Source organism: Lithobates pipiens, unplaced genomic scaffold (assembly GCF_037356315.1).
Source record: "Lithobates pipiens isolate NorthernLeopardFrog02 unplaced genomic scaffold, aLitPip1_a1.2 Scaffold_27, whole genome shotgun sequence".
Classification (NCBI taxonomy): domain Eukaryota; kingdom Metazoa; phylum Chordata; class Amphibia; order Anura; family Ranidae; genus Lithobates; species Lithobates pipiens.
This window is the reverse complement of record NW_027507788.1, coordinates 22,064,016-22,090,548: the sequence shown is the minus strand read 5'-3', so window position 1 is coordinate 22,090,548 and position 26,533 is coordinate 22,064,016. Positions and strand designations below refer to the sequence as shown.

Here is a 26,533-nt window from a genome sequence, read left to right as displayed (position 1 = left end):
GCAGTGCAGCTGTGGGTTACCTGCATTGAGCCATAGACTTCTGTTATTACCTGCGGGTTTGTTGCGCATTCAGAAAGTGCGCCAAACTTGCAGGATATACCGTATTTATCGGCGTATAACACGCACCCCAAGTTTAGGAGGGAATTTTAAGGAAAAAAACTTTTAGGAGGGAAGTTTAAAGGAAAAAAAAATCTTACATCTAAATGCCCATCAGTGTCATCTGCCTTGTCATGCAGCCTTGTCCACCATTGCAGTCTTGTCATGCAGCCTTATGCAGCCTTGTCCACCATTGCAGCCTTATGCAGCCTTGTCCACCATTGCAGCCTCGTCTATTCAAATGGTCTCTTTTTCATTTTTTTTAAATGCCGCCGCCGAGATACAGAGCCGGATGTGTATCTCGGTGGCGCGTAGTTGTTCTCGGCAGCTTTCGGCCGCCTTCGCTCTTCTCGGCAGCTTTCGGCCGCCTTCGGCCATTCTCAGCGGCCTCGGGCCGCCTTCGGCTCTTCTCGGCAGCTTTTGCCCGCCTTCGTCCGTTCTCGGCAGCCTCGGGCCGCCTTCAGCTCTTCTCAGCAGATTTTGGCCGTCCTCAGCAGCTTTCGGCCGCCGAGAGCGGCCGAAAGTGGCCGGAAGCCGCAGAGAAGAGACGAAGGCAGCCGAAAGCTGCCGAGAACGGCCGAAGGCAGCCTAAAGCCGCCAATAATGGCCAAAGGCCGCCTTGAAGAGCCGAGGGTGGCCGAAAACCGCCCAGAGGCTCAGAACTACGGGGGATCGGTGTATAACACGCACCCACGATTTTCCCCTACTTTTAAGGGGAAAAAAGTGCGTGTTATACGCCGATAAATACGGTAATAGAAGTTTACGGCAAAGTGCAGCTAACCTGCAGAAAATCTACACTGAGCTTCACCTGCGGTTTAGGCAAATCGCAGCGCATTGGTGTGAAAGCAGCCTTAGGCCCATTTCACATGATTGGTCCGACCTCACCTCTATGGAACAGCAGATGTAAGTGGACTTGTGTCTGTTTACACTCGCCTACCTAAAAAAAATAGAAAGGGATCTGCCCTTTCCATCTGGGCGAATCGGATTGGATCAGAGAGCTCACAGAGTAGAGTGAGCTGTGTCAGTGGACACGGATTTGTCATCCTCCCACTCCACTCATTGTGGCCCGCGACCAGTTACCAATTCACTTAAGTGGCCCTCGCTCTTCAAAAGGTTGGGCACCCCTGCCCTAAATTGAGTAAACTGTCAGTTACCTCCCTAAGGAGCAAAAATGAACTCTCGTTATCACACAAGGAGATCCCATTATGTTATGTAGGAAAAATAACCTGCACATAGAAGTACTGCAAGCATTGGCTAAGAATCAAGCTTTCTAGCACTGGATTGATAGGTAACCATTTATGGCCATTCTAAGATACAGCCAATGGGTACACTTTAGCATGGCTATGAAGTTTGCAAGGCACTTACAAGTCAGGTAGTAGGGATTGCTGATGTCGTTATTCAAGTAGTTGCCGACCTCACAAACGAAAGGCCCCTGTTCGTTCCTTGTCACGGGACTGATGATGAGGGTGGAACCATTGTTCGTAAGGTGATATCGGGGGTTCGGTGGCAGTGGTGACCCCATGAATGTCCATTTGTAGCTTACATCTGTTCCGTATGATGAACACTTCAGAGCCACGGAATCCTTGTCCACAGTGTTTGGACGTGTAGCATTATTGCTAATAGTCACTTCAGAAACATTGACTGTCAATCAGAACACAGTATATGGTTTTAGAAGAATCCCCAGACAAGAACAAATAGCGAAATGTCTGTTACTCAGGAAGTCTTAGCCCTTGTACACACGGTCGGAGAATCCGTCGGAATGTGTCCTATCGGACCGTGTTGTCGGATAATCCGACTGTGTGTGGTATGCATCGGACTGATTCCGTGTGATACCAATGAACACTGATAACATGTTGGAAATATTTCCCGACCAACTGGGCCGATCGGACAAAGTCCGATCATGTGTAGAGAATTTTGATCGGATCAAGTGCCACGCATGCTCAGATCATTTCCCATGATGCTCAACTACACTGCAGGGGGCATGAGCATCATGGGAAATGTAGTTCCAAAACATCTGGGGTGCCAAGGTTCGCCACCACTGCCCTAGAGAATAAATTGGTGGGTTTTGCAATTTTTTAGGTTACATTTCAAATGCAGTTTTTGGAAAAAAATACACTTTTTAAAATTTTAATGCAAAAAAACCCCAAGGATAAACTCCAGCATCTTTGGCGATGAAAGATCTGAGAAGTTCATAGGGCTCTTTGATGGTTCTGTAGAAGTGACCATCAAAGAGCCCTATGAACTTCTCAGATCTTTCATCACCAAAGATGCTGGAGTTTATCCGTGGAATTCCTATCTATGGAGGAGGTCTTGGAGGTCTTTTTCCCTTATTGAATGAGGTGTTTTGACTCTCTGTGGAGGTGATCTATCTGTGAAGGAGGATTGTTGGGTTCATAACCTATACATTTATTGTGTGTACCCTACACACTGATGGTAAAGCCCCATACACACTATCAGTTTTTCTGCTGAGTTTTTCCTTCAGATTTACCAAAACCATATAATATGAGGTCAAACCTTATGAGTTTTAATTGGTATGCAATCAGGCAGGCCCTTCCACTACATGGTTTTGGTAAATCTGAAGGAAAAAAATCTGCATTAAATCTGATAGTGTGTATGGGGCATAAGAATCAGTAGTATTGGGTGCTGGTGGTGGCTTTCCTATGTGTCCTTATCCGGATTTATCAATTAGAGGACTTTGTTTTGATTGTCTTCAACCAATTTATTTTTGATGAACGTTTCATTTATTTATTTTAGATTTTTTTTAGCACTGCACGTCTTTCTTATATATTGTTGTATATTGTAGGGGATCTATTTTACTGCTTTTCTTTCTTATCATTAAAGTGGTTGTAAACCCTTACAAACCACTTTGACCTACAGGTAAGCCTAGATTAAGGCTTACCTGTAGGTCCTAGCAATATCTCCTAAACCTATATGGTTTAGGAGATATTTGCCCGAAGACGGGCACCGCTGTCTACGGCGCATGCGCCGTAGACAGCGGCGCGCAGGCGCACTGAACGCGGCAGTTCCAAAAATGGAGCTGCCGCATTTGTCGACTCCCGTGCGCATGCGCGGGAGTGACGTCATCGCGGCTTCGCCGAATGACAGCGGCGGAGCTGCGAGACGCCACACGCAAGATGGATGCGGCGGACTACAGGGGACAGCGCGACTTCGCTGGCTCCTGTGTCAGGTAAGTGACACATAATGGGCTACTATGCGATGCATAGTAGTCCATTATGCTTTGCCTTTGCAGGGAAAAAAAGAGGAAGTAAACTCATCAGGGTTTACTTCCTCTTTAACAGATTTCAACAAATTTCTTAGTACCACAAATGGTACTTGGTTCTGCGTTCTCTAAGCCCTTGTACACACGGTCGGAGATTCCGACAGAATGTGTGAGATCAGACCATTTTGTCGGAAATTCCTACTGTGTGGTCTACATCGGACTGTTTCCGTCGGAGTATCCGACGGACCAAGTTTTCCAACTTGTTGGTAAAATTTTCCAACAAAATGCTCCGATCGGACATACTCCGATCATGTGTAGAGAATTCCGATCGGACAGAGTGCCACGCATGCTCAGATCAAATTCCTACACCAAAGCTATTGGCTACTAGCGTGAACGTAGTCCCGTCGTAACGAAATAACGTCATCACGTCGGATTTTACAACAACTTTGTCCGACCGTGTGTATGCAACAGTTTCGGACAAAATCCGTCGGACAAAATCCAACGGATTTGGTTGTCGGAATCTCCGACCGTGTGTACAAGGGCTAAAAGGGGCTCAAAAGGTAGGTAGGGGCAGAGACAAGGGTTAAAGTGGTTGTAAACTCATTTTTTTAACATTTACCTACAGGAAAGCCTATAATAAGGCTTACCTGTAGGTAAAAAAAATATCTCCTAAACCTGTACGGCAGCGGCGCATGCGCACAAGGGGATTCTCGGCCTGAAAATCCGGTAGTGGCCGACCGGCCGGAATGAAATCTCCCGCACGCATGCGCGGGAGTGACGATATCGCGGCTCCGGCCACTCACAGCGCCGGAGCCGCGATACCCGGAAGAAACGCAGAGGGAGCATGTCAGCTCCCTCGGCGTGGATCGGGCCAGATGTCGGGGCCTCGTTCTAAGGTAAGTATTTCATAATGAGCTAGTATGCGGTGCATACTAGCTCATTGTGCCTTTTGCTTTGCAGGTGTTAAAAAAATAAAAAAATAGCGGGTTTACTACTGCTTTAAATCCAAAAGGGGGAGTTCCTGTGCTTATTTTTTTAGAAAAAAAAGCCCTGATTATTATACAGGATATATACAGTGCCAACAGTTTGCTCAGCACTTTAAAATATAAAGGTGGACAGTACAATTACAACACAGTTCAATACAGAAGAAATAGGAGGGCCCTGCTTGTGGAAATTAAATGGGCAAAAATGCTGAATTTTAGTTTTGTCTTAGCTATCTTTAGCACATCTCATCATTTTAATCTGATTCTTACCTGCAACATTTACGAACAGAGCTGTGCTACTGTTCTGGCTCACTGGATTCTGGATGACACAAGTGTAGTATCCAGTGTCGATGTCCAGGATTGGATTGAAATTTAAGATGGGGCTGGAGTCATTGCAGGACAGATGAGGCAGGTTACAATTAACGACCTGGCCATTTTGATAGAAGTAGACCTTGTGCACGGTCTGAACTCCTGAATTGCATGTTAGACGCAGGGTGGTACCATTCACCGGGCGGATGGAGGAAGAAACACTGATAGTTGGGGAAGTGAGTAGGTCTGTGGAGTAAACAAAAATAAGAAAAGTTAGGATATTTGTTTTTGCAGCACAATAAACTAGAAGCCACATCACAGGTACCATGGTGAGGAAGAGATAAAACAAGGAAGTTCGATCGGTTTGACTAATTTTCAATCCTGCTCCTCAAGAAGAAGGCAAAATAGAGAAAACAATGACAATCTGGTTATTTTCCTAGATCAGATGAATTCTACTAATTGTATATAAAGATATTATTTCCAGTACAAATCATTATTAAAAATAATGTAAACTCTTGGTCATCATCATTTCACTTAGCACAACACATAAAAGTATATTAACCTGTAGAGTTTAGTGTCTCTTTCTAAGCAGGGGGAGAAAAAATTTCTTAGCCCTTGTACACACGGTAGGAAATTCCGACAGAAAATGTCAGATCGGACCGCGTTGTCGGATATTCCGACCGTGTGTGGGCTCCATTGGACTTTTTCCGTCGGAATGTCCGACCAACAAAGTTTGAGAGCTGGATATAAAATTTTCTGACAACATGGTCCGATCGGACAAAGTGCCACGCATGTTCAGATCAAATTACGAGACCAAAGCTATTGGCTACTAGCCGCAACGTAGTCCCGTCACAACGAACAAACGTCATCATGTTCTGAACGATCAAATTTTCTGACAACTTTGTCCTACCATGTGTATGCAACACCAGTTTTGGCCAAAATCCATCGGAAACAAATCAGACGGATTTTGTTGTCGGAATGTCCGAGCGCGTGTACAAGGGCTTAGAGTGGTCAATAAACAGCCCAATATTCTTCCATTAAGGGACCACTGCCCAAATATAGGACAACGTGCTAGGCCAGGAGTCTCCAACCTTCCAAAACAAAGGGCCAGTTTATTGTTCTTTAGACTTTGGGGTGGGGTTGGCAGTCTGTGGCCAGCATGAGTGGAAATTCTGTCCTGGCATTAATGGGGGTAAACATCACCACATCTGGTATAAGGGTGAGAAATAGTGCCCCATCATTGGTATCATAGGGAGGACTAGTGCCCCAGGAATAGTGTCAGTGGGAGAAATGGTACCCCCATTGCTGGCGTCAGTTGGCAGAATAGTATCTTATATGCAGGAGGAATAGGGCCCCTTATTAAAGGGGGCTCCCGGATTCCGATAAGCCCCCCGCCCGCAGACCCGACAACCAATGGCCAGGGTTGTCGGGAAGAGGCCCTTGTCCTCATCAACATGGGGACAAGGTGCTTTGACTTGGGGGGGCCGCAGGGCCTCCCCTTCCTCAAAGCACCCCCCATGTTGAGGGCACGCAGCCTGGTATGGTTGGGGGGGGGGGGCGCTCGCTCATCCCCACCCCCTTTCCTGACCGGCCGGGCTGCGGGCTCGGATAAGGGTCTGGTATGGACTTTGGGGGGCTCCCACGCCGTTTTTTCGGTGTAGGGGTTCCCCTTAAAATCCATACCAGGCGACAGGGCTAGCAAAGTGTCAATCTCACCGATAGAGGTGGTGACATTGACTTCCTTTGCTAGTCCCGTCTACATGGAGTTACGTTCAAAATTAACGGACTTTACTCCGTGTGTGGGCAAGTCCATTCATTTGAAAAGTCCGGTGGACCTCCGCTGCAAACTCCCGCGGATTGTCCAGCGGAGGCTTTCATTTCATTTGCTCGCAATCCAAGGTTTTACTGTATTTTATAAAATAGAATAGTAGATATTTGTAATAATATGTATAATAATATAAAAATATAATAATAATACTAATTTTACATAGGTTGGACTTGATGGACTTGTGTCTTTTTTCAACCTCACCTACTATGTAACTATGTAATGTGACGAAGTAATTCTTATTCCAAGAAAAAAAAATTAAATTATTGAGTTTGTGAGTTCAAATTCCAGCCAGGAAGCGTGGATAATTATTATATGGAAGATATTGGTACAAGGAACTTCAACACTATTATCTGTTGGAACTTCTGATAACTGGAAATTTACATATGACTAAGTTAACTATTACCTCGAAAGCCTTACGAAGACCCTGATAACTTTAAAAGGCTTTAAAATAAAATAAAAAAAATGCCATATGAACAGACCACACCCAATCAACCAACTTAAAGTCAAGATTCAATAAAATGGTGCACAAAGACAACTGCAATTCTTACTGATCTAATTAATGTTAACTGAAATGTAATTGGTTGCAAAGGTTAAGGGGTAACTCCACTTTCCTGGAGAAAAAAAAAATAGCAAATAAAGAAAAAATAATATAGCGCATATAATCACGACACTAATCATATTGTAATTGAATGTTATTAAAAATGACCTTTCCTTTTCAATCTGCAGCCGCTGTAATTTTCTGAGAACGCAATGCAATATGGCTACCTGGAGCTGTTCTGTACACAGAATGTATACTGACCGCCCCCCAGAAACATAATTTCCTGCTTGTGTGATTGGCTCGCCAAATTTCCTCGAAGTCTGCCTAATGCCGCGTACACATGATCAGAATTTTGATCGGAAAAAGCTGGTGGTTTTCCCAACGGAATTCCAACAGGATTTCGCTCAAGCTGTCCTGCATACACACGGTCACACCAAATTCCGACCGCCAAGAATGCGGTGACATTCAACACGTATGACGAGGCTATAAAAGGGAAGTTCAATAGCCAGTAGCCAATAGCTTCCATCTCGTAGTTGAATCTGAGCATGCGTGAGTTTTTGTGCGTCGGAATTGCATACACACAATCAGAATTTCCGAAACTTTCTCCGTCGGGAAAAAATTGAGAACCTGCTCTCAATCTTTTGCTTCGCACAGCTAAATTGCGATGGAGCATTTTCCAACGAAAAGCTCTCATCTCAAAATTCCGACTGTGTGATACAAGTCAGATTTCAGTCATCCCCTGTAACAAAAATTTATTTTTTGGAGAGATACCTTCAATAGGAGCATGTCTAGGGATGCAGGCCCAGCAGATTTCCTCGTTAGTGCTCTGCAGCTGCACACCTGACAGTTAATTATGAAACCACTCCCATTAGACTCACTCAGTACAGAGGCACAGACAAACACAGAGGGATTTCTTCAGAATAACAAAAGGTAGCAATCTGCAACAAAGGTTGTTAAAATCCTTGTAATGTACACAGATCACTCATGGCGGAATGTTTTTTTTTTCTCAACAAAAGGGAAGTTACACTTTAACTTTATTTTGTACATCATTCTTTTGTACAGCCAACCTAGAACCTAGTGCTCTCCTCTTTTCACTCCAGGCTGCTGATTGGGCAGCAAAAGAGCAGGAACAGGCTCATCAGGGTCATCTCTCTGCTCATATTGCTGCCTCCTACTGTTGGTTTCTTTCCTGTCAGTACATTTAAATGCAGAGCACCCATGATTAGCTCCCATTCTTGCCACTCCATCACCCAGTCTGAGTGTTGCTGTGTGGTCGTGGTGGGTGATAGAAGACAATGTTGGTTTGATTGATGGGATATCATTTTTTTTTTAATTGGTCGTTGAGTTGCGTTATAGCTTAGTGTACAATTTCATACAGATGTAGAGTCAGCAGAAATACTGTAGCGATTATGTTGTTGCAGATTGGTCGGTATCTTGATTATGACTAACTCTGTAATCACTTGTACTTAGTATCTACATACTTTCTTTAAACAAACTATCTGAGAGTAAATATAAATATATATATATATATATATATATATATATATATATATATACATACAGTGTATCTATATTTATATAGATATACACTCACCGGCCACTTTATTAGGTACACCTTGCTAGTACCGGCTCGGACCCCGTTTTAGCTTCAGAACTGCCTTCTGAAGCACTCCCCCATGTTGAGAGCACGCGGCCTGGTTCGGCTCAGGAGGTGGGGGGGGGGGGCGCTCGCTCGTCCCAATCCCCTTTCCTGACCGGCCGGGTAGTGTGCTCGGATAAGGGTCTGATATGGACCTAGAGGGGGACCCCCACGCCGTTTTTTCGGCGTAGGGATTCCCCTTTAACTCCATACCAGGTTACGGGGGCAGCGACACCTCCTTTGCTGGTCCCGGCTACCTAACTCAAAATGAACGGACTTTCCTCTGTGTGTGTGGGCGAGTCCGTTCATTTCAAAAGTACGGCAGATAGTCCGGCGGTACGGCGGATAGTCCAGCGGACTAAGTCCGCCGGACCTAGTCCGCCGCAAAAGTACCGTGTGTGGGCAGGTAGCTCGTTCGAAAAGTCCGGTGGGCAGTCCGGCGGTTTGTCCGTCAGACTAAGTCCGCCGGATAGTCTGATACGTGTGTACGTGGCATAATAGGTTATTTCTCTCACATGGAATATGTATACCACAAATGACACCCCAAAATAAATTCTGCTACTCCTCCTGAGTATTATGATACCACATATGTGGGGACTTTTCCACAGCCTAGCCACTCAGAGAGGCCCAACATGCAAGGAGCACCATCACGTGTTCTAGAAGCATAAATTATACATCTAACTTGTTGACTACCTATTACACTTTTGAAGGCCCTGGAGCACCAGGACAGTGACACTGATGTGGCACTGATGGCAGATGGCACTGATGACACGTGACACTGATGTGGCACTGATGACAGATGGCACTAATACGTGGCACTGATGACACGTGACACTGATGACAGATGACACTAATATGTGGCACTGATGACAGATGGCACTGATACGTGGCATTGATGACACGTGACACTGATAACAGATGGCACATGACACTGACAGGTGGTACTGATGACAGATGAAACTGATACATGGCACTGATGACAGATGGCACTAATATGTGGCACTAATGACACGTGACACTGATATGGCACTGATGACAGATGGCACTATGTGGCACTGATGATTGATGGCACTTATACCTGGCACTGATGACAGATGGCGCTTATATGTGGCACTGGGGACAGATGTCACTGACAAGTGGCACTGGGGCAAAAGGCACTGGCAGGTGGCACTGGGGCAAATGGCACTGACAGCTGGCACTGAGGACAAGTGGCACTGGGGACAGATGGCACTGACAGGTGGCACTGGGGACAGATGGCACTGACAGGTGGCACTGGGGACAGGTGGCAGTGACATTGTGGGTACTTTATTTTTTTAATTTTTTACGGCCGCTGCAGCCGCTCATCTCTCCCTCCTCACACGCTGTCTGTGTGAGGAGGGAAAGCCGGCGATGAGAGATGATCTCCTATGTTTACATATGAGATCATCTCTCATTGGGCACACCGATTGCGCTGTAAATGGCCGCTGTGATTGGCCGTTTACAGCGATCTGTGACTGGCTGTGTCCAGGGGACACGGCCAGCACAGAACTTCCCCGATGCGTGCTCGCGGGAGCGGGCAACGCAGAAGTAAACAGGAGGACGTCCAGGGACGGCCTCCCGGCAGTTAGCGTCTGCTCTGTAGCCGTCTTTCGGCCATAGCGCGGACGCCTAGTGGTTAAGCTTTGGCAAAAAATAAATAAACTGGAAGCTGGTTTCTATTCACAGCCGTACCAGTTTTTGCACTCTCCAGTTTAAGTGAATCAAACCCTAGGCCTCACTTAGCAATGTCTAAGCATCATCCTTGGGGTATTCCATTTGCTTACACGGATAGCAATGGCATTATGCAACTTCAGTCAGAGCTGTGCAGTATGTTTTTATCTACAGATACCCGTTATCTGCATAGACAGTTTTCTGGTACATTATATTTTCCTGTTGAATAGTGTGGGCAAAGGATAAAACTGCTGACTGGTTTTTATTGCTCTCTCTATCTCTGCTATGGGGTTTTCCCAGTGAAGGCAGACAGGGAAAAGAAAATTCTTTAAATGCAATATACACAGTTGTGCTCATAAGTTTACATACCCTGGCAGAATTTATGATTTCTTGGCCATTTTTCAGAGAATATGAATGATAACACAAAAACATTTCTTTCACTCATGGTTAGTGTTTAGCTGAAGCCATTTATTATCAGTCAACTGTGTTTACTCTTTTTAAATCATAATCACAACAGAAACAACCCAAATGACAATGATCAAAAGTGATTTTGGTCTGATAACATGCACACAAGTTGACACAAAGGGGTTTGAATGGCTATGAAAGGTAACCATCCTCACCCGTGATCTGTTTGCTTGTAATTAGTGTGTGTATGAAAGGTTAATGTGTTTCTGGACTCCTGACAGACCCTTGCATCTTTCACCCAGTGCTGCACTGACGTTTCTGGATTCTGAGTCATGGGGAAAGCAAAAGAATTGTCAAAGGATCTGTGGGAAAAGGTAGTTCAACTGTATAAAACAGGAAAGGGATATAAAAAGATATCCAAGGAATTGAGAATGGCAATCAGTAGTGTTCAAACTCTAATCGAGAAGTGGAAAACGAGGGGTTCTGTTGAAACCAAACCACGGTCAGGTAGACCAACTAAAATGTCAGCCACAACTGCCAGAAAAATTGTTCGGGGTGCAAAGAAAAACCCACAAATAACCTCAGGTGAAATACAGAGCTCTGAAAACATGTGGTTACATGTAGCAGGAGGAGGCACTTGAAGAAAGATGGACTGCATGGTCGAGTCGCCAGAAAAAAACATTACTATGCAAATACTACAAAGTATCCCACTTACAATACGCCAAACAGCTCAGAGATAAGCCTCAAACCTTCTGGCACAAAGTCATTTGGAGTGATGAGACCAAAATTTAGCTTTTTGGCCACAACCATGAACACTACATTTGGAGAGGAGTCAACAAGGCCTATGATGAAACGTTCACCATTCCTACTGTGAAACACGGAGGTGGATCGCTGATGTTTTGGGGGATGTGTGAGCTACAAAGACACAGGAAATTTGGTCAAAATTGATGGCAAGATGAATGCAGAATGTTATCAAAAAACACTGGAGGAACATTTGCATTCATCAGCCAGGAAGCTGTGCATGGAACGTACTTGGACATTCCAACATGACAATGATCCAAAACAAAAGGCCAAGTCGACCTGTCATTGGCTACAGCAGAATAAAGTGAAGGTTCTGGAGAGAACATCTCAGTCTCCTGACCTCAATATCATTGAGCCCCTCTGGGTGAGATCCCAAACGTACTGTTCATGAAAAACAGCCCAAGAATTTACAGGAACTGGAGGCTTTTTGCCAAGTGGTATGGGCAGCATTACCATCTAAGAAGATAAAGAGCCTCATCCACAAATACCACAAAAGACTTCAAGCTGTCATTGATGTTAAAGGGGGCAATACACGATATTAAGAACTGGGGTATGTAAACTTTTGATCAGGGTCGTTTGAGTAGTTTCTATTGTGATTATGATTTAAAAAGAGTAAACACAGTTGATTGATAATAAATGACTTCAGCCAAACACCAACCATGAATGAAAGAAACAGTTTTTTAGTTATTTATATTCTCTGAAAAATGGCCAAGAAATCATAAATTCTGCCAGGGTATGTAAACTTATGAGCACAACTGTTCATAGTTGTTTTGCCTAAAGTGAAACGAAAGCCTAACTATATTTATTCCTAAAACTGTTCCCCTCCCCCTTCTCCTACTTATCCTGCCTAACCTGTATAAAAAAGACCAATATACTTACAATGCTGTGAAAAGTATTTGCCCCCTTTCTTCCTTTATTCTTTTGCATATTTTGCACACTGAAATAATTCAGATTATCAAACACATTTTTATATTACACAAAGATAACCCGAGTAAATACAAAATGCAGTTTTTAAATGATTTAATTTATTAAGGCAAAGAGCTATCCAAACCTGCCTGGCCCTATGTGAAAGAATAATCCCCCCCCCCCCCCCCCATAGCCTTAACATTGTGTCCTGTGGAACACGTTCTGTAGTGCAATTCTGCAAAATACAAAAAGCATTAAAAATGCCATAGGTGTGAATCAGGTTAAGTCATGAATGAACTGTGATTAGCCACATTTCACATTTCAAGTTAAATTTCACTTGCCACGCCCAGGCCTGATTACTGCCAGACCTGTTGAATCAAGAAATCATTTAGGTAGAAGCTGTCCGACAAAGTGAAGCACGCGAAAAAAAAGATCTTAAAAAGCAACACATCATGCCACAATCTAAAGAAATTCAAGAACAGGTGAGAAACTTAATTACTGACATGTATCAGTCTGGAAAGGGTTATAAAGCCATATCTAGTAGGCTTGTGCAATTCGTTTCCTAACGAATCGAAATTTGGCTGAATTTTTCATCTTTCGGACATTCGGATGCATCCGAATGTTCGAATAAAAAATAACGAATTACAAAGAATACGAAAGAAATATAACGAATTAATTTGAATGAATGATTCGGTAATTCTTTAAAGATCTAATGAAACAAAAGGTCAGCTCAAAGTAAATCTTATAGTCCAATCAGCTAATTAATTTTGTGCCGGAGGATGGATTACTGGCAAAGTGCATTCCTGAGAACTGAGTGAGAAGGGTGTTGTGTTGTATTTGAGCCGAGGAGAAGAGACGTTGTCATTGTGTGTGTTAAAAGATTCAATAAACAAACAACTTTCCAAACTACGGATCATTATCACGAATGTCTATACATACATAAATAGCGAATTTCAACGAATACGAACAAATGAATTCGACACTCTACGAATAATAACGAATTATCCGAAAACGTTTTAACGTAACATAACGAATATAACAGAACGAAATGATGTATTTTACGAATGACAACGAACCGAAACTAAACTAAATTTTCCATTGTGCACAAGTCTAATATCGAGGGCTTTGGGACTCCAGTGAACCACAGTAAGAGATATTATCCATCAGTGGAAAAAACTTGGAACAGTGGTGAACTTTTCCAGAAGTGGCCGACCTACCAAAACTACTCCAAGAGCTTGAAGATTCATCCAGGAGATCATAAAATAACCCAGAATGACATCTAAAGAACTGCAGACCTCACTTGCTTCAGTTAGAACCCATTCACACACGACTTGCAGCGCGACTTTGGGAGGCAACTTGGACACTAAGGGGGCCCCCAGATCCCGGCTTTCACCCTATGTGAATGAGTATGGGGTACATCATACCCCTACCCATTCACCTGAGGGAAAAAAAGTGTCAATAAAAAGCACACTACACAGGTTTTTAAAGTGGTTGTAAACCCTTACAACACACTTTGACCTACAGGTAAGCCTGGCTCCTGTGTCAGGTAAGTGACACATAATTGGCTACTATGCGATGCATAGTAGTCCATTATGCTTTACCTTTGCAGGGAATGAAAGAGGAAGTAAACTCATCAGGGTTTACTTCCTCTTTAAAGTAATTTATTAGGCAGCTCCAGGTTCCTCTTAAAATCCATACCAGATCTAAGGGCTTGGTTGGACACTGGAGGGGAACCCGTGCCGGTTTTTATCATTAGATAGGCGACTTTTCCTGTTAAGTCACTTTAAAGCGGAGGTCCACCCTAAGGTGGAGCTTCCACTCATTGGAGCCCTCCCCCCCTCCGGCGCCACTATTGGCACCTTTCAGGGGGGAGGGGGGTGCAGGTACCTGTACAGTACAGATATCTGAACCCACTTCGGGCGTAGATTCTTCAGAAGATACGCCCCTTTCTGCAGAATCTACGCCCCTTTCCGAAGGTCCCCCGCTGCCTGCTGGGAAACACACAGATCCCAGAGACAGCGGGGACCATCCTTATTGCACAGCGCGACTCGCGCATGCGCAGTAGGGAACCGGGAAATGAAGCCGCAAGGCTCCACTTCCTGATTCCCATACCCAAGATGGGGACGGCAGCACCCGAGAGACGATCGAGAGATCGGCTTCGGGTGCCGACATCGCGGGCGCGCTGGGTGGGTAAGTGCCATTATTTTAAAAGTCAGCAGCTGCAGTATTTGTAGCTGTTGGCTTTTAAAAAAAAAAAATGGCGGACTCCCGCTTTAATATAAATGGAGATCGGACTTGGAGGCGACTTCCATTGAATTCTATGGGTACAAGTCGCCTAGAAGTCGGATTGAAGTAGTACAGGAACCTTTTCTGAAGTCGGACAGACTGCAGTAGTGTGCATTAAGACGGATCCATTCACTTACATCGATTTTTTTCATGTAGCGCGACTTGAGGCGACTTGGGTGATGGTCTGGGGCTGCTTTGCAGCTTCTGGACCTGGATGACTTACCATAATTGATGGAACCATGGATTCTGAACTCTACCAGAAATGGACCTTAAGAGTCCATTGAAGTCGGATCCAAAGTTGCCCCTGTGTCAATGGACTCTTAAGATCAGTGTTGATTCAACAATAAGAAAGAGACCGGGCAAAGATTGCATCCAGGGGAGAGTTCCAAGGCCAAAGCAACTGCTGACCGAAAAACACACAAAGGCTCATCTCACATTCGCCAAAAAACATCTTTATTATCCCCAAGACTTTTGGGCAAATATTCTGTGGACTGATGAGACAAAAGTTGAACTTTTTGTTTCATCTGGAGTAAAACTAACACATTTCTGGACCTGGATGACTTACCATAATTGATGGAACCATGGATTCTGAACTCTACCAGAAATGGACCTTAAGAGTCCATTGAAGTCGGATCCAAAGTTGCCCCTGTGTCAATGGACTCTTAAGATCAGTGTTGATTCAACAATAAGAAAGAGACCGGGCAAAGATTGCATCCAGGGGAGAGTTCCAAGGCCAAAGCAACTGCTGACCGAAAAACACACAAAGGCTCATCTCACATTCGCCAAAAAACATCTTTATTATCCCCAAGACTTTTGGGCAAATATTCTGTGGACTGATGAGACAAAAGTTGAACTTTTTGTTTCATCTGGAGTAAAACTAACACATTTCTGGACCTGGATGACTTACCATAATTGATGGAACCATGGATTCTGAGCTCTACCAGAAAGTCCTAAAGGAGAATGTCCGGCCATCAGTTTGTGGCCTCAAGCTTAAAGGGGTTGTAAAGGTAATTTTTTTATTTTCTACATAGGTTCCTTTAAGCTAGTGCATTGTTGGTTCACTTATCTTTTCCTTCGATTTCCCTTCTAAATGTTTTTTTTCTTTGTTTTCTTTGTCTGAATTTCTCACTTCCTGTTCCTCCTCAGTAAGCTGTTCAGTAAGCTGTTCTGGCTGACTAACCACCGCTCGGATGATGGTGAGAAGTTTACTGAGGAGAAACAGGAAGTGAGATATTCAGACAAAGCAAAAAAACATTTAGAAGGGAAATCAAAGGAAAAGGTAAGTGAACCAACAATGCATTAGCTTAAAGGAACCTATGTAGAAAATAAAAAATTTACCTTTACAACCCCTTTAAGTGCGCTCGGATTATGCAGCAGGACAACGATCTCCGAAACACACCAGCAAGTCCACCTCTGAATGGCTCAACAAAAAATAAAATGAAGGTTTTGGAGTGGCCTAGTCAAAGTCCGGACTTAAATCCAATTGAGATTCTGTATTATGATCATACACAGGCCATTCATGCTGGAAAACCCTCCAATTTGGCTGAATTAAAGCAATTCTGCAAAGAAGAGTGGGCCAAAAGTGCTTCACAGCAATGTGAAAGAGATCGTTGCCAGTTATCGCAAATGCTTGATTGCAGGTGTTGCCGCCAAGGGTGGCACAATCAGTTATTAAGTTTAGGGGGCAATTACTTTTTCGCATAAAGCCAGACAGGTTTGGACAGATTTTTTTTCCCTTAAAAAATTAAATCCTCATTTAGAAACTGTATTTTGTATTTACACGGGTTAGCTTTGTTTAATATTAACATTTGTTTTACCCTCTGAATCATTTAAGTGTGACAAATATGCAAAAAATAAAATAAAAATCAGGAAGGGGGCAAATACTTTTTCACAGCACTGTACCTATATTTGATCTGCCCTAGTCCAGTCACATGATCCCACAGCTCTGGCTCCCCTGTGTCAGTAAGTGCCTGCTGCAGGGGAGAGAAAGGACAGCAGGACAACAGCTGAACTATGGGAGCCTATGGGTGGGTTTAGGTAAGTATACAGATATTTTTTATACGGTAGGCAGGGTCGGTTAGGCTTTTCATCCAGTTCATACACTTCTAAATGCCACATGCCTGTAAATTCGCATAAACGCACGTTTTCATGCTTGATTTTTCTGCCAGCTCCTGGCAGAAAGATTCAGCGAAGATAGGAGAATTTTAATATGCCCATGAAGCCTAAACCCAAAAACTATAATGTAATGTATTACAGCTTGCTAGCTCTTAGATGAGGTGGCCGCATTCGTTTTCTTCATTTAAGGTTTATTTTTTCACATGGTAATCGTGGGAATAACACCCTTCCTGTTCTCTGTGGCCACACTCAAATACTCCACTGTATGTGTGGAGGGAGCCATGTTGTCAACCAGGCTGAAGTCCAAAACATTTCTTCCATTCTAGATCTCCATTACATTGGTGTGCGTGTGTGTGTGTGTGTGTGTGTGTGTGGGGGGGGGGGGGGTTGTAAAATTGTTAAAAAAAAAAAAATAACACTGTTTGCATTTACAGTTCAGTGAGGACAGCCGAGTTTGATATCTTATCGGGTGTTCACATACAGACAAATTGCATTGACTTGTTGTTGGTGTGATATATGCATACTATACCATGTACTTGTATGAAAAAGTATCTTGCTCTCTTTGTATTACTTCCTTTGTGTGAAATCCCTGGTGTTCTTGCCAGTTCCGTTGCTTTCCTTAAGAACTTAAGAACTGACCACACTAGGCATGTGAGCACAGTGTGGTCAGTTCTCTAGCTTTGCTGGGAATTCAACTCGTTCTCCTCCAATGGTCAAACTTGTCCTGTCATGCCCCCTGCACAGCCATTCACTGGGCATACTAGTGTACTGCTGTTTCTCCTCCCCCAGCTCTCTAAACGCCTTATTCAGCGGAGAACAGAGGGTATGTGTTCACCTTTAAAACATAGAAAAAGCGTATGCATAATGTTTTTTATATGTATACATACATATTTCGTCTTTTATTTCTATTTTAACCACTTGCCATCCGCCCACCGTCAATTTACAGAGGAGCAGTGCGGCTCTCATCATATGATGATGCCCCTGAACTATCGCACATCCATGGGGGTGCGCGGCGTGGCGATCATGGCCATGCCGTGTTCCTATGACACAGTCCTTTAACCATGTGATTGGCTGTGTCCAATCACAGATGGTCACATGTAAATGTGGAAGTGCTGATAATCAACTCTCCTTGCCTTACACTGACAGAGTGCGCCACCAATAAGTGCCCGTCAGTGACACCAAGCAGTGCCCATCAGTGACACCAATCAGTGCCCATTAGTAAAGCCAATTAGTGCAGCCTTTCAGTGCCTACCCATCAGTGCCACCCATCAGTGCCCATTAGCAGCGCCCATCAGCGCTGCCTATCTGTGCTGCCTATCTGTGCTGCCTATTAGTGCCCACCAGTGCCTCCTATCAGTGCTCATCAGTGCCACATATCAGTGCCACCTATCAGTGACCATCAGTGTGGCATATTAGTGCCTCCTCATCAGTGCCACCTAATCAGTGCCCATAAATGCCCCCTCATCAGCGCCCATCAGTGCAGCCTCATCAGTGCCACCTATCAGTGACCATCAGTGCAGCATATCAGTGCCCATAAATTCCCCCTCATCAGTGCCGCCTATAAGTGCAGCCTCATCAGTGCCACCTATCAGTGACCATCAGTGTGGCATATTAGTGCCTCCTCATCAGTGCCACCTAATCAGTGCCCATAAATGCCCCCTCATCAGCGCCCATCAGTGCAGCCTATCAGTGCAGCCTCATCAGTGCCACCTATCAGTGACCATCAGTGCAGCATATCAGTGCCCATAAATTCCCCCTCATCAGTGCTGCCTATAAGTGCAGCCTCATCAGTGCCACCTATCAGTGACCATCAGTGCAGCATATTAGTCCCTCCTCATCAGTGCCACCTAATCAGTGCCCATAAATGCCCCCTCATCAGTGCCCATCAGTGCCGCCTATAAGTGCAGCCTCATCAGTGACCATTAGTGCCTCCTCATCAGTGCCACCTAATGATTGCCCATAAATGCCCCCTCATCAGTGCCCATCAGTGCAGCCTCATCAGTGCCACCTATCAGTGACCATCAGTGCGGCATATTAGTGCCTCCTCATCAGTGCCACCTAATCAGTGCCCATAAATGCCCCTTCATCAGTGCCCATCAGTGCAGCCTCATCAGTGCATATCACTGAAGGAGAAAAAATACTTATTTACAAAATTTAAGAAAGAAAATCTTTTTTTTTTTTTTTCAAAATTTTCTGTTCTTTTTTTAGTAGCAGTGATTAATTACCACCAAAAGAAGAAAGAAGAAAATGATTAAAAATGTATTTGAGTACAGCGTTGCATGACCGCTATTGTCAGCGCTGAGAGCTAAAAAAATGGCCTGGGCAGAAAGGGGATGAAAAGTATCTGGTATTAAAGTGGTTAAATGGGAATGGGATATTTTACATAGTGAGGGTTCACATACTGTACATTAATGCTGCTAAATCTCGAGAATGAGAAAGAAGCCATACTGCTTTGCTGGGGTTGCCTGCCTACCAACATGCAGGAAATGCACCGCTTTTTCACCTTTTAAGAAGAGATTGGATGCTCAGTGAAAATGAATTGTACTTCCACTATAAGAGCATTGGAATAAAATCATATAAACATTTTCACATAAAAAAACAGTTCTGCAGAAAAGTAGAGTTACTTACTATATACATTAAGCGGGACCCTTTCAGTCGACGTTACACCTCCAAGCCTGGTAGTAACCGTGTAAGTTTTGTTATCTGTGTTGATCAGCTGATCAATTCTCAGCGTCCCATTTTCAAACAGTTCGCACTTGTTTCCAAGGCATCGACCAAGGTATACTGGATTTGAATCAGGCTTAAGATCTGCAATTACAATAGATGAACCATCCATTGTCCAGGCTTTCTGGTGGAGCGGAGTGATGCTTATCCCCGTTGCATAGAGGTATCCGGATCCACCAATAGGCGCGCTAATCTGCGCAAATGATGAAAGCGCACCTGTAAAATCAAAATGCAAAGTCATGATAAAGGCTTCTCTATGCTTTTAGAGCGAGTCACAACTATTCTGATTAATTGCTTTTACTGAATAAAAGTTAACCTAAAAAAATACCGGGGGCCCCCAGTTCGAATCCCAACACTGACACTACCTGCATAGACTTCGCATGTCCTCCCTGTGTGTGCATGGGCTTTGTTTGAGTACACTGGTTTCTAGGGATGCACCGATACAATTTTTTTTTCTACAATGTGTACAAGTACCGATACTATTTTTTCTACAATGTGTACAAGTACCGATTCTATTTTTTAAGTACCGATACTATTTTTTGAGTCTGGTAAAAAATTCTGGGGGGACCCCACAGCAAAAACAAAACAAAACAAAAGAACAAAAAAACGAGAGTATACCAGACTCTTTGGTCTAGTATGGATTTTGAGGGAAAACCCCACGCTAAAAAAAACAAAAACAAAAAAAACATACCAGTCCCTTATCCAAGCATGCAGCTTGGTAGGTCAGGAAAGGGTGGGAACCATACCAGGCCACATGCCCTAAATGTGATGTCACAAGGGACAGAGCCTACACCCCATGGCTGTATAAGAATAGGCAGACATCTGAGATGACACAAAGGTGGGAGCCAGCATCAGAGGAGGACCGGATTGGCGGTGGAGAAGATAGCAGTGGCAGAGAAGAAAGCAACAGGGGGAGAAAACCGGAGGAAGAGCACAGCACCTGAGAGAGAAGACCTGGAAGAACACATCAGTGGCGGAACCGGAGAAAGAAGACATGTTGGAACTATGGACGGGGGACATTCTTCACTTTTAATAAGGGAATTGTCAAAAACCTTCTCTTGTTTTTATTTACACTACACAGTTTTTTTTTTGGGGGGGGGGAAATGGGTAGGGGTACAACGTACCTCATACTCATTCACATGGGAGGGCGGGATCTGGGGGCCCAGATCCCAATAATCTTAAAAGGAGGCTTCCAGAATCCAATAATCCCCCTGTCCGCAGACCCCAACAACGACTGCCCAGGGTTGTTGGGAAGAGGCCTTTGTCCCCATCAACAAAGCACCCCCCCATGTTGAGGGCATGTGGCCTGGTATGGTCCGGGGGGGCACACACTCGCCCCCCCCCTTTGGGCTGCATGCTCGGATAAGGGTCTGGTCTGGATTTGTGGGGGGTTCCCACACATTTTTTTTCCTCTCAAAATCCATACCAGAGGGAAGGGGTCTGGTATGGTCTTGGGGGGGACCCAACAAAGTTTTTTGTTTTGTTTTTTACATTTTGGCTTGGGGTTTCCTCTCAAGATCCTCAGAGCACAAGTTGCATGCCACAAGTTGGATAAGTTAAGATGATGATACTGACTTCCATTCAAATCAATGGTCTAAAATTGTGCCCATGTCAGACCAAAGTAGTGAAGGAAGCATTTTCAAACTCAGACCGACACAAATTGAACCAGTTAAGACGGTTCTCATAGGTAACCATTGATTTTGACATGTCTTGCGACTTGTGAATCGCACAGAATTCATGTTTAAATCGCATGCGTTTCTTTGCAGTGTGATTTGCGCCCATTCATTTTGTATTGACGCAAATCGTACCGCAAAGTTTCGGTTTTGGTATAGGGAGCATTTGCACGAGTACCGATACTCACACAAATGCTTTGTATTGTCACCAATACCGGTATCAGTATCGGCACCAATGCCAATATAGGTATCAGTGCATTCCTTAGGCACAATTCACATCTATGCACGTGGCTTTTGAGCATTTCTGCAGTATTTTTTGCTGTGCTTTCCGCGTTTTTTTACCGCGATTTTGCTGCATTTACTATATGCTTTTCTGCAGCTTCTCTATTGAAATCAATTGAACCAAAAAACGCAGAGGCACATAGGAATTTATGTTAAAACAAAGGTTTAAAATATTTTTTTCTTTAGTTCTACTTTAACACCTACAGTTACAAAAGTACTTACACTAGCTGCATAAGAAATAAATCTTGTTTTTTTATTAATACATAACTTGTGTTTTATGACTTCTGCCTCGACTTTCGATGTAAGATAAAATATATAAAAGTCCACAGATAATATGAAAACACCTGATAAAGGCTTTGGCAAGGTGATAGAATCTAAAATCCAAATGTTCCAAATTGAATCCTCGTTAAAAGTAAAGTACATGTACAGTAAACCCAAACATTAAAGCCTCATATAGTTGCACACACAGTTTCCCGTTCTCTGAGGGGAGAACAGACAGATTGTCTGTTCACACAGAGTATGAACAGCGATCTGTCATCTCCCTTGCACAGTCCCCCCCCCCTTCAGTTAGAACACACACTAGGGAACACATTAACCTCTTGATCGCCCCCTAGTGTTAACCCCTTCCCTGCCAGTGCCATTTTTACAGTAATCAATGCATTTTCTATAGCATTGATCGCTGTATTAATGCCAATGATCCCAAAAATGTGTCAAAATTGTCCGATGTGTCCACAATAATGTTGCAGTCCCAATAAAATCGCAGATTGCCTCCATTTAAAATACATAAAAAAATTATAATAAAAATGCCAGAAAACTATCCCCTATTTTGTAGATGCTATAACTTTTGCGCTTTGGAAAAAATACACTTTTTTTAAATTAAAAAAAAATTGGGCATGGCGACAAACTTTTACCTTTAAAAATCTCCATAGGTGACGTTTAAAAAATTCTACAGGTTGCATGTTTTAACTTACAGAGGAGGTCTAGGGCTAGAATTATTGCTCTCGGTCTACAGATCGTGGTGATACCTCACATGTGTGGTTCGAACACCATTTTCATATGCGGGCGCTACTCATGTATGCGTTCGCTTCTGCATGTGAGCTCGGCGGGGCTTATTTATTTTATCTTTTATTTTTTATTTTTACAAGGCTTTTTTTAAAAGAAAATGGTGTCACTTTTATTCTTATTACAAGGAATGTAAACATCCCTTGTGATAGAATAAATAGCAGGACCTCTTAAATATGAGATCTGGGGTCAAAAAGACCTCAGATCTCATATTCACCCTTAAATGCAATAAAAATAAAAATAAAATTGTCATAAAAATAAATAAATTGGCCCTTTCAGAGCTATGGGCGGAAGTGACGTTATAACATCGCTTCCGCCTTACATTGTTATGGAGATGGGTGACCATCTTCCCCTCATTCGTCTCCATGCCCTCCAAGGGTGAAGATCTGATCGCCTCTGCCGCTGCTGACGGCTCCGGTAAGTGGCGGAGGGCACCAGAGCGCGGCGGGGGGGGGGGGGGGGGGCGATACTTCTATTTCCCTCCATGCATCCACTTTTGGTCCTTTATTTCTCCCACCCTCTTTCCTCACCCCCCCCCCCCCTTCTTCCTTATCCTCCCCTCAGACCTTTTGTTTTTTGCCATGTATCAGCATCTTTTCGCAAGTGCCAAGGGTGCTCACCTCTATATTAGGGGATGTTCACAATCCCCTAATATAGGGGTGATGTGTTGTTTTTGTTTATGCTCAGATATAAAATAATGAGAAGATGCAAGGAAATAAGAGTTGAAGTCTAGACTGATATCAGATTGTTCATGATAAAGCCCCCCTATAATAGCTAAAGTTGTTCCTCGCATTATTCTCTGCCGATAAAGCCCCAAATAGACAGTTGATGTTGAGATTAAGGTTTACACAGATGATGTAAACCCAATAATGTAATAATTGCTAGGATTTTAGACATACTGTGTATGGGGTGGGCAACTACATAGCAAATGAGGTTCAATGTAGAAACATTTAAAATAAAGCATTTGGGTGGCAAAAATATGAATGCAGTCTATATACTGGGGGGAGAGCCTCTGGGGGAACCCAGAATGGAAAAGGACCTGGGGGTCCAAGTAGACAAGTAGATGATAGGCTCAGCAATGGCATGCAATGCCAAGCTGCTGCTAAAAAAGCAAACAGAATATTGGCATGCATTAGAAAGGAGATCAACTCCAGAGATAACAATTATAATTCTCCCGCTCTACAAGACTCTGGTCCGGCCGCACCTAGAGTATGCTGTCCAGTTCTGGGCACCAGTCCTTAGGAAGGATGTACTGGAAATGGAGCGAGTACAAAGAAGGGCAACAAAGCTAATAAAAGGTCTTGAGGACATTATTTATGAGGAAAGTTTGTGAGCACTGAACTTATTCTCTCTGGAGAAGAGACTCTTGAGAGGGGATATGATTTCAATATACAAATACAGGACTGGTGACCCCACAATAGGGATAAAAAAATTTCACGGAAGGGGGTTTAACAAGACTCATGGACACTCATTAAAATTAGAAGAAAAGAGGTTTAACCTTAAACTATGTAGAGGGTTCTTTACTGTAAGAGCGTCCAGGCACTTCCTGTCATAGGGTGGCAACAGCTTATCTCAGTCTCACATCGGCTCTCCTGCATTGTCATGCCCTTTTGGGTGGAGGGCATGGGTAACCATGACCATGCTCATTGTGTAGGCATGTCCCACCATTGTCACCATAAGATAACTTTCCCTGAGCAGAGATATTCAGCTGTTGTTGGACCACATACATGTCTATAGATAATAGTAAAAGACAAAAAAGGAAGCAAAGTGAAAACTGTATATTGTAACATCAAAAATAATGGTTTATGATACACAATGCTTTAGAAAGGCATTGCACTCTCCAGTTTTAGTAAAACAACCCCTATGAGTCAACTATGAATTCTTTATTACATCAATGTCTGTAAGCTGCCCAGGTTCTGAGGAAGCAAAGCAAACCCAAACAATAGCATTTCCACCATGCTTCACAGTTGTTAGGAGGTTCTTCTTCTGAAATTATGCTTTCTATTTTTGCCTAAATGTTTACAAATAAATCTATCTTTGGTCAAAATTTAAATTAACAAGCTGAAGTTAGAAGCTGACTGGCTACCGTGCACAGCTGAACCAGATTTTTCACTCTCCAGTTTTTAGTAAACCAAGCCCATAATCTTTTCAATATTTCAGCTTTCATTAAAATAATGAGTGGTGATCCTGCCATGAAGGTCCTTGTCCGGGCACTTCCTGTCATAGGATTGCAAGAGCTTGTAAGAGCTTGTCCCAGTCCCCCAACGGCTCTCCTGCATTGTCATGCCCTTTTGGGTGGAGGGCATGGGCAACCATGACCATGCTCATTGTATAGGCATGTCCTACCATTGTCATAATAAGAAAACTTCCCCTGAGCAGTGATATTCAGCTGTTGTTGGACCACATACATGTATACAGGAAATCGAAAATACAGTTATTACTTTTCTTCCTTTTTTTGTTTTTTACTAACATGAAAAAAATGGTTTAAGATACACAATGCTTTAGAAAGCCATGCCATTCAGTTAGGGTCTACAGCTACTTTATGAAGCTCCAAAAAAATGCATAGCTGTGGGATCAGACCATTGGAAATTAGTTCAGAGAGCCTTGGTTATTTCAAGTGGGGCATCCCTCAAGATCACTAAACCTGCATAATTATATACTCTAAGCCCCTGTACACACGGTCGGACATTCTGCCAACCAAATCCGTCAGATTTTGTCCGTCGGATTTTGCCCATCAGATCTTGTCCGAAACTGTTGCATACACACGGTCGGACTAAGTTGTCGAAAAATCCGATCATTCAGAACGTGACGACTTAATTTCGTTACGACGGGACTACGTTCAGGCTAGTAGCCAATAGCTTTGGTGTAGGAATTTGATCTGAGCATGCGTGGCACTTTGTCCGATCGGAATTCTCTACACATGATCGGAACATGTCCGATCAAACCAGTTGGTCGGAAAATATTTCCAACATGTTGGAAAATTTGGTCCGACGGAGATTCGAACGGAATCAGTCTGATGCAGACCACACACAGTCCGATTATCCGACGACACGGTCCGATACGACGCATTCTAACGGATTCTCTGACCGTGTGTACAAGGCTTTAGGTAGAGCACCCCCCAAAAGCGGTCACCTTACCTGAAATAACAAGAGCCCACTGGAAGATCTTTGTGTTCATTGTGTTCAAGGTTCTGCTAGTGTGTGTGCGTCTGTGTGAGAGTAGGCAGGGTATCATCCAATAAAGATGGTAATGAGGAAGGTGATCTGTTTTTTGTGTGTACACAACGTCAATAAGGTATTTATAACAGCAATACTTCATTTGCATCTGGTGTGTAGGAAGTAGAAGTGTGCTGACAATTAACTATGTGCAGAGATTGATTCAAGGGTCAGTCCTACCAAAACTGATATGCTGTATCTGCTATGGATGGATGTTGATAGACTGAATTAACTCTTGTCTTTTTTTTTAGCTATAAAATGCATTTTATTTTATTTTTTTGTTTTTTTTGCCTATGGTGATGTATGAGCTGATGAGATGAAATACAACATGTGGCAGGGGGAGCCCCAAGTGTTGAATATCTTCAATGTGGGGAGCAGCAAAGCTACTTAGTTTGAAGACATGAGCTGATGGAAAGCAAAGTATACATCTTTTTTTTTTTTACAGAGACTCACAGTCACATGTACTGTACAGCAATATAAAAAAATGTACCTTGATAAATGCATAACTCCATTTTTTTGGTGTCCATCTCTGGTTGTCCAGCTATTAGCACTGGAACCTGCTGGCAAACTCATAGCCCTTGTACACACGGTCGGACATTCCGACAACGAAATCCGTCGGATTTTGTCCGACGGATTTTGTCCGACACTTGTGTTGCATACACACTGGTCCTTGACATTTGTAGGACTCAACCCAGTGTTGTATCTATATACCTCGTAACCTTAAACCCGGCTTCCCGCCCCCTCCCAACCTTGTCCCTCTTA

At 43.5% G+C, this 26,533-nt stretch overlaps 1 protein-coding gene across 2 annotated transcripts in view; it reads right to left on the bottom strand.

The window, feature by feature from the left end:
- The window catches only part of LOC143933647 (pregnancy-specific beta-1-glycoprotein 7-like), a 93,111-nt gene extending 67,292 nt beyond the window's left edge, over positions 1–25,819 (bottom strand). For both annotated transcript variants that reach the window (XM_077456599.1, XM_077456600.1), the window contains exons 1-4: positions 25,694–25,819; positions 19,444–19,755; positions 4,570–4,854; positions 1,462–1,737 (exon numbers count right to left, since the gene is read on the bottom strand). In XM_077456599.1, coding sequence (XP_077312725.1) covers positions 1,462–1,737; positions 4,570–4,854; positions 19,444–19,755; positions 25,694–25,790 — 970 coding nt within the window. In that variant the 5' untranslated portion in view covers positions 25,791–25,819. The remainder of the gene's footprint in view (positions 1–1,461; positions 1,738–4,569; positions 4,855–19,443; positions 19,756–25,693) is intronic.
- Between the last annotated feature and the right edge of the window lie 714 nt (positions 25,820–26,533).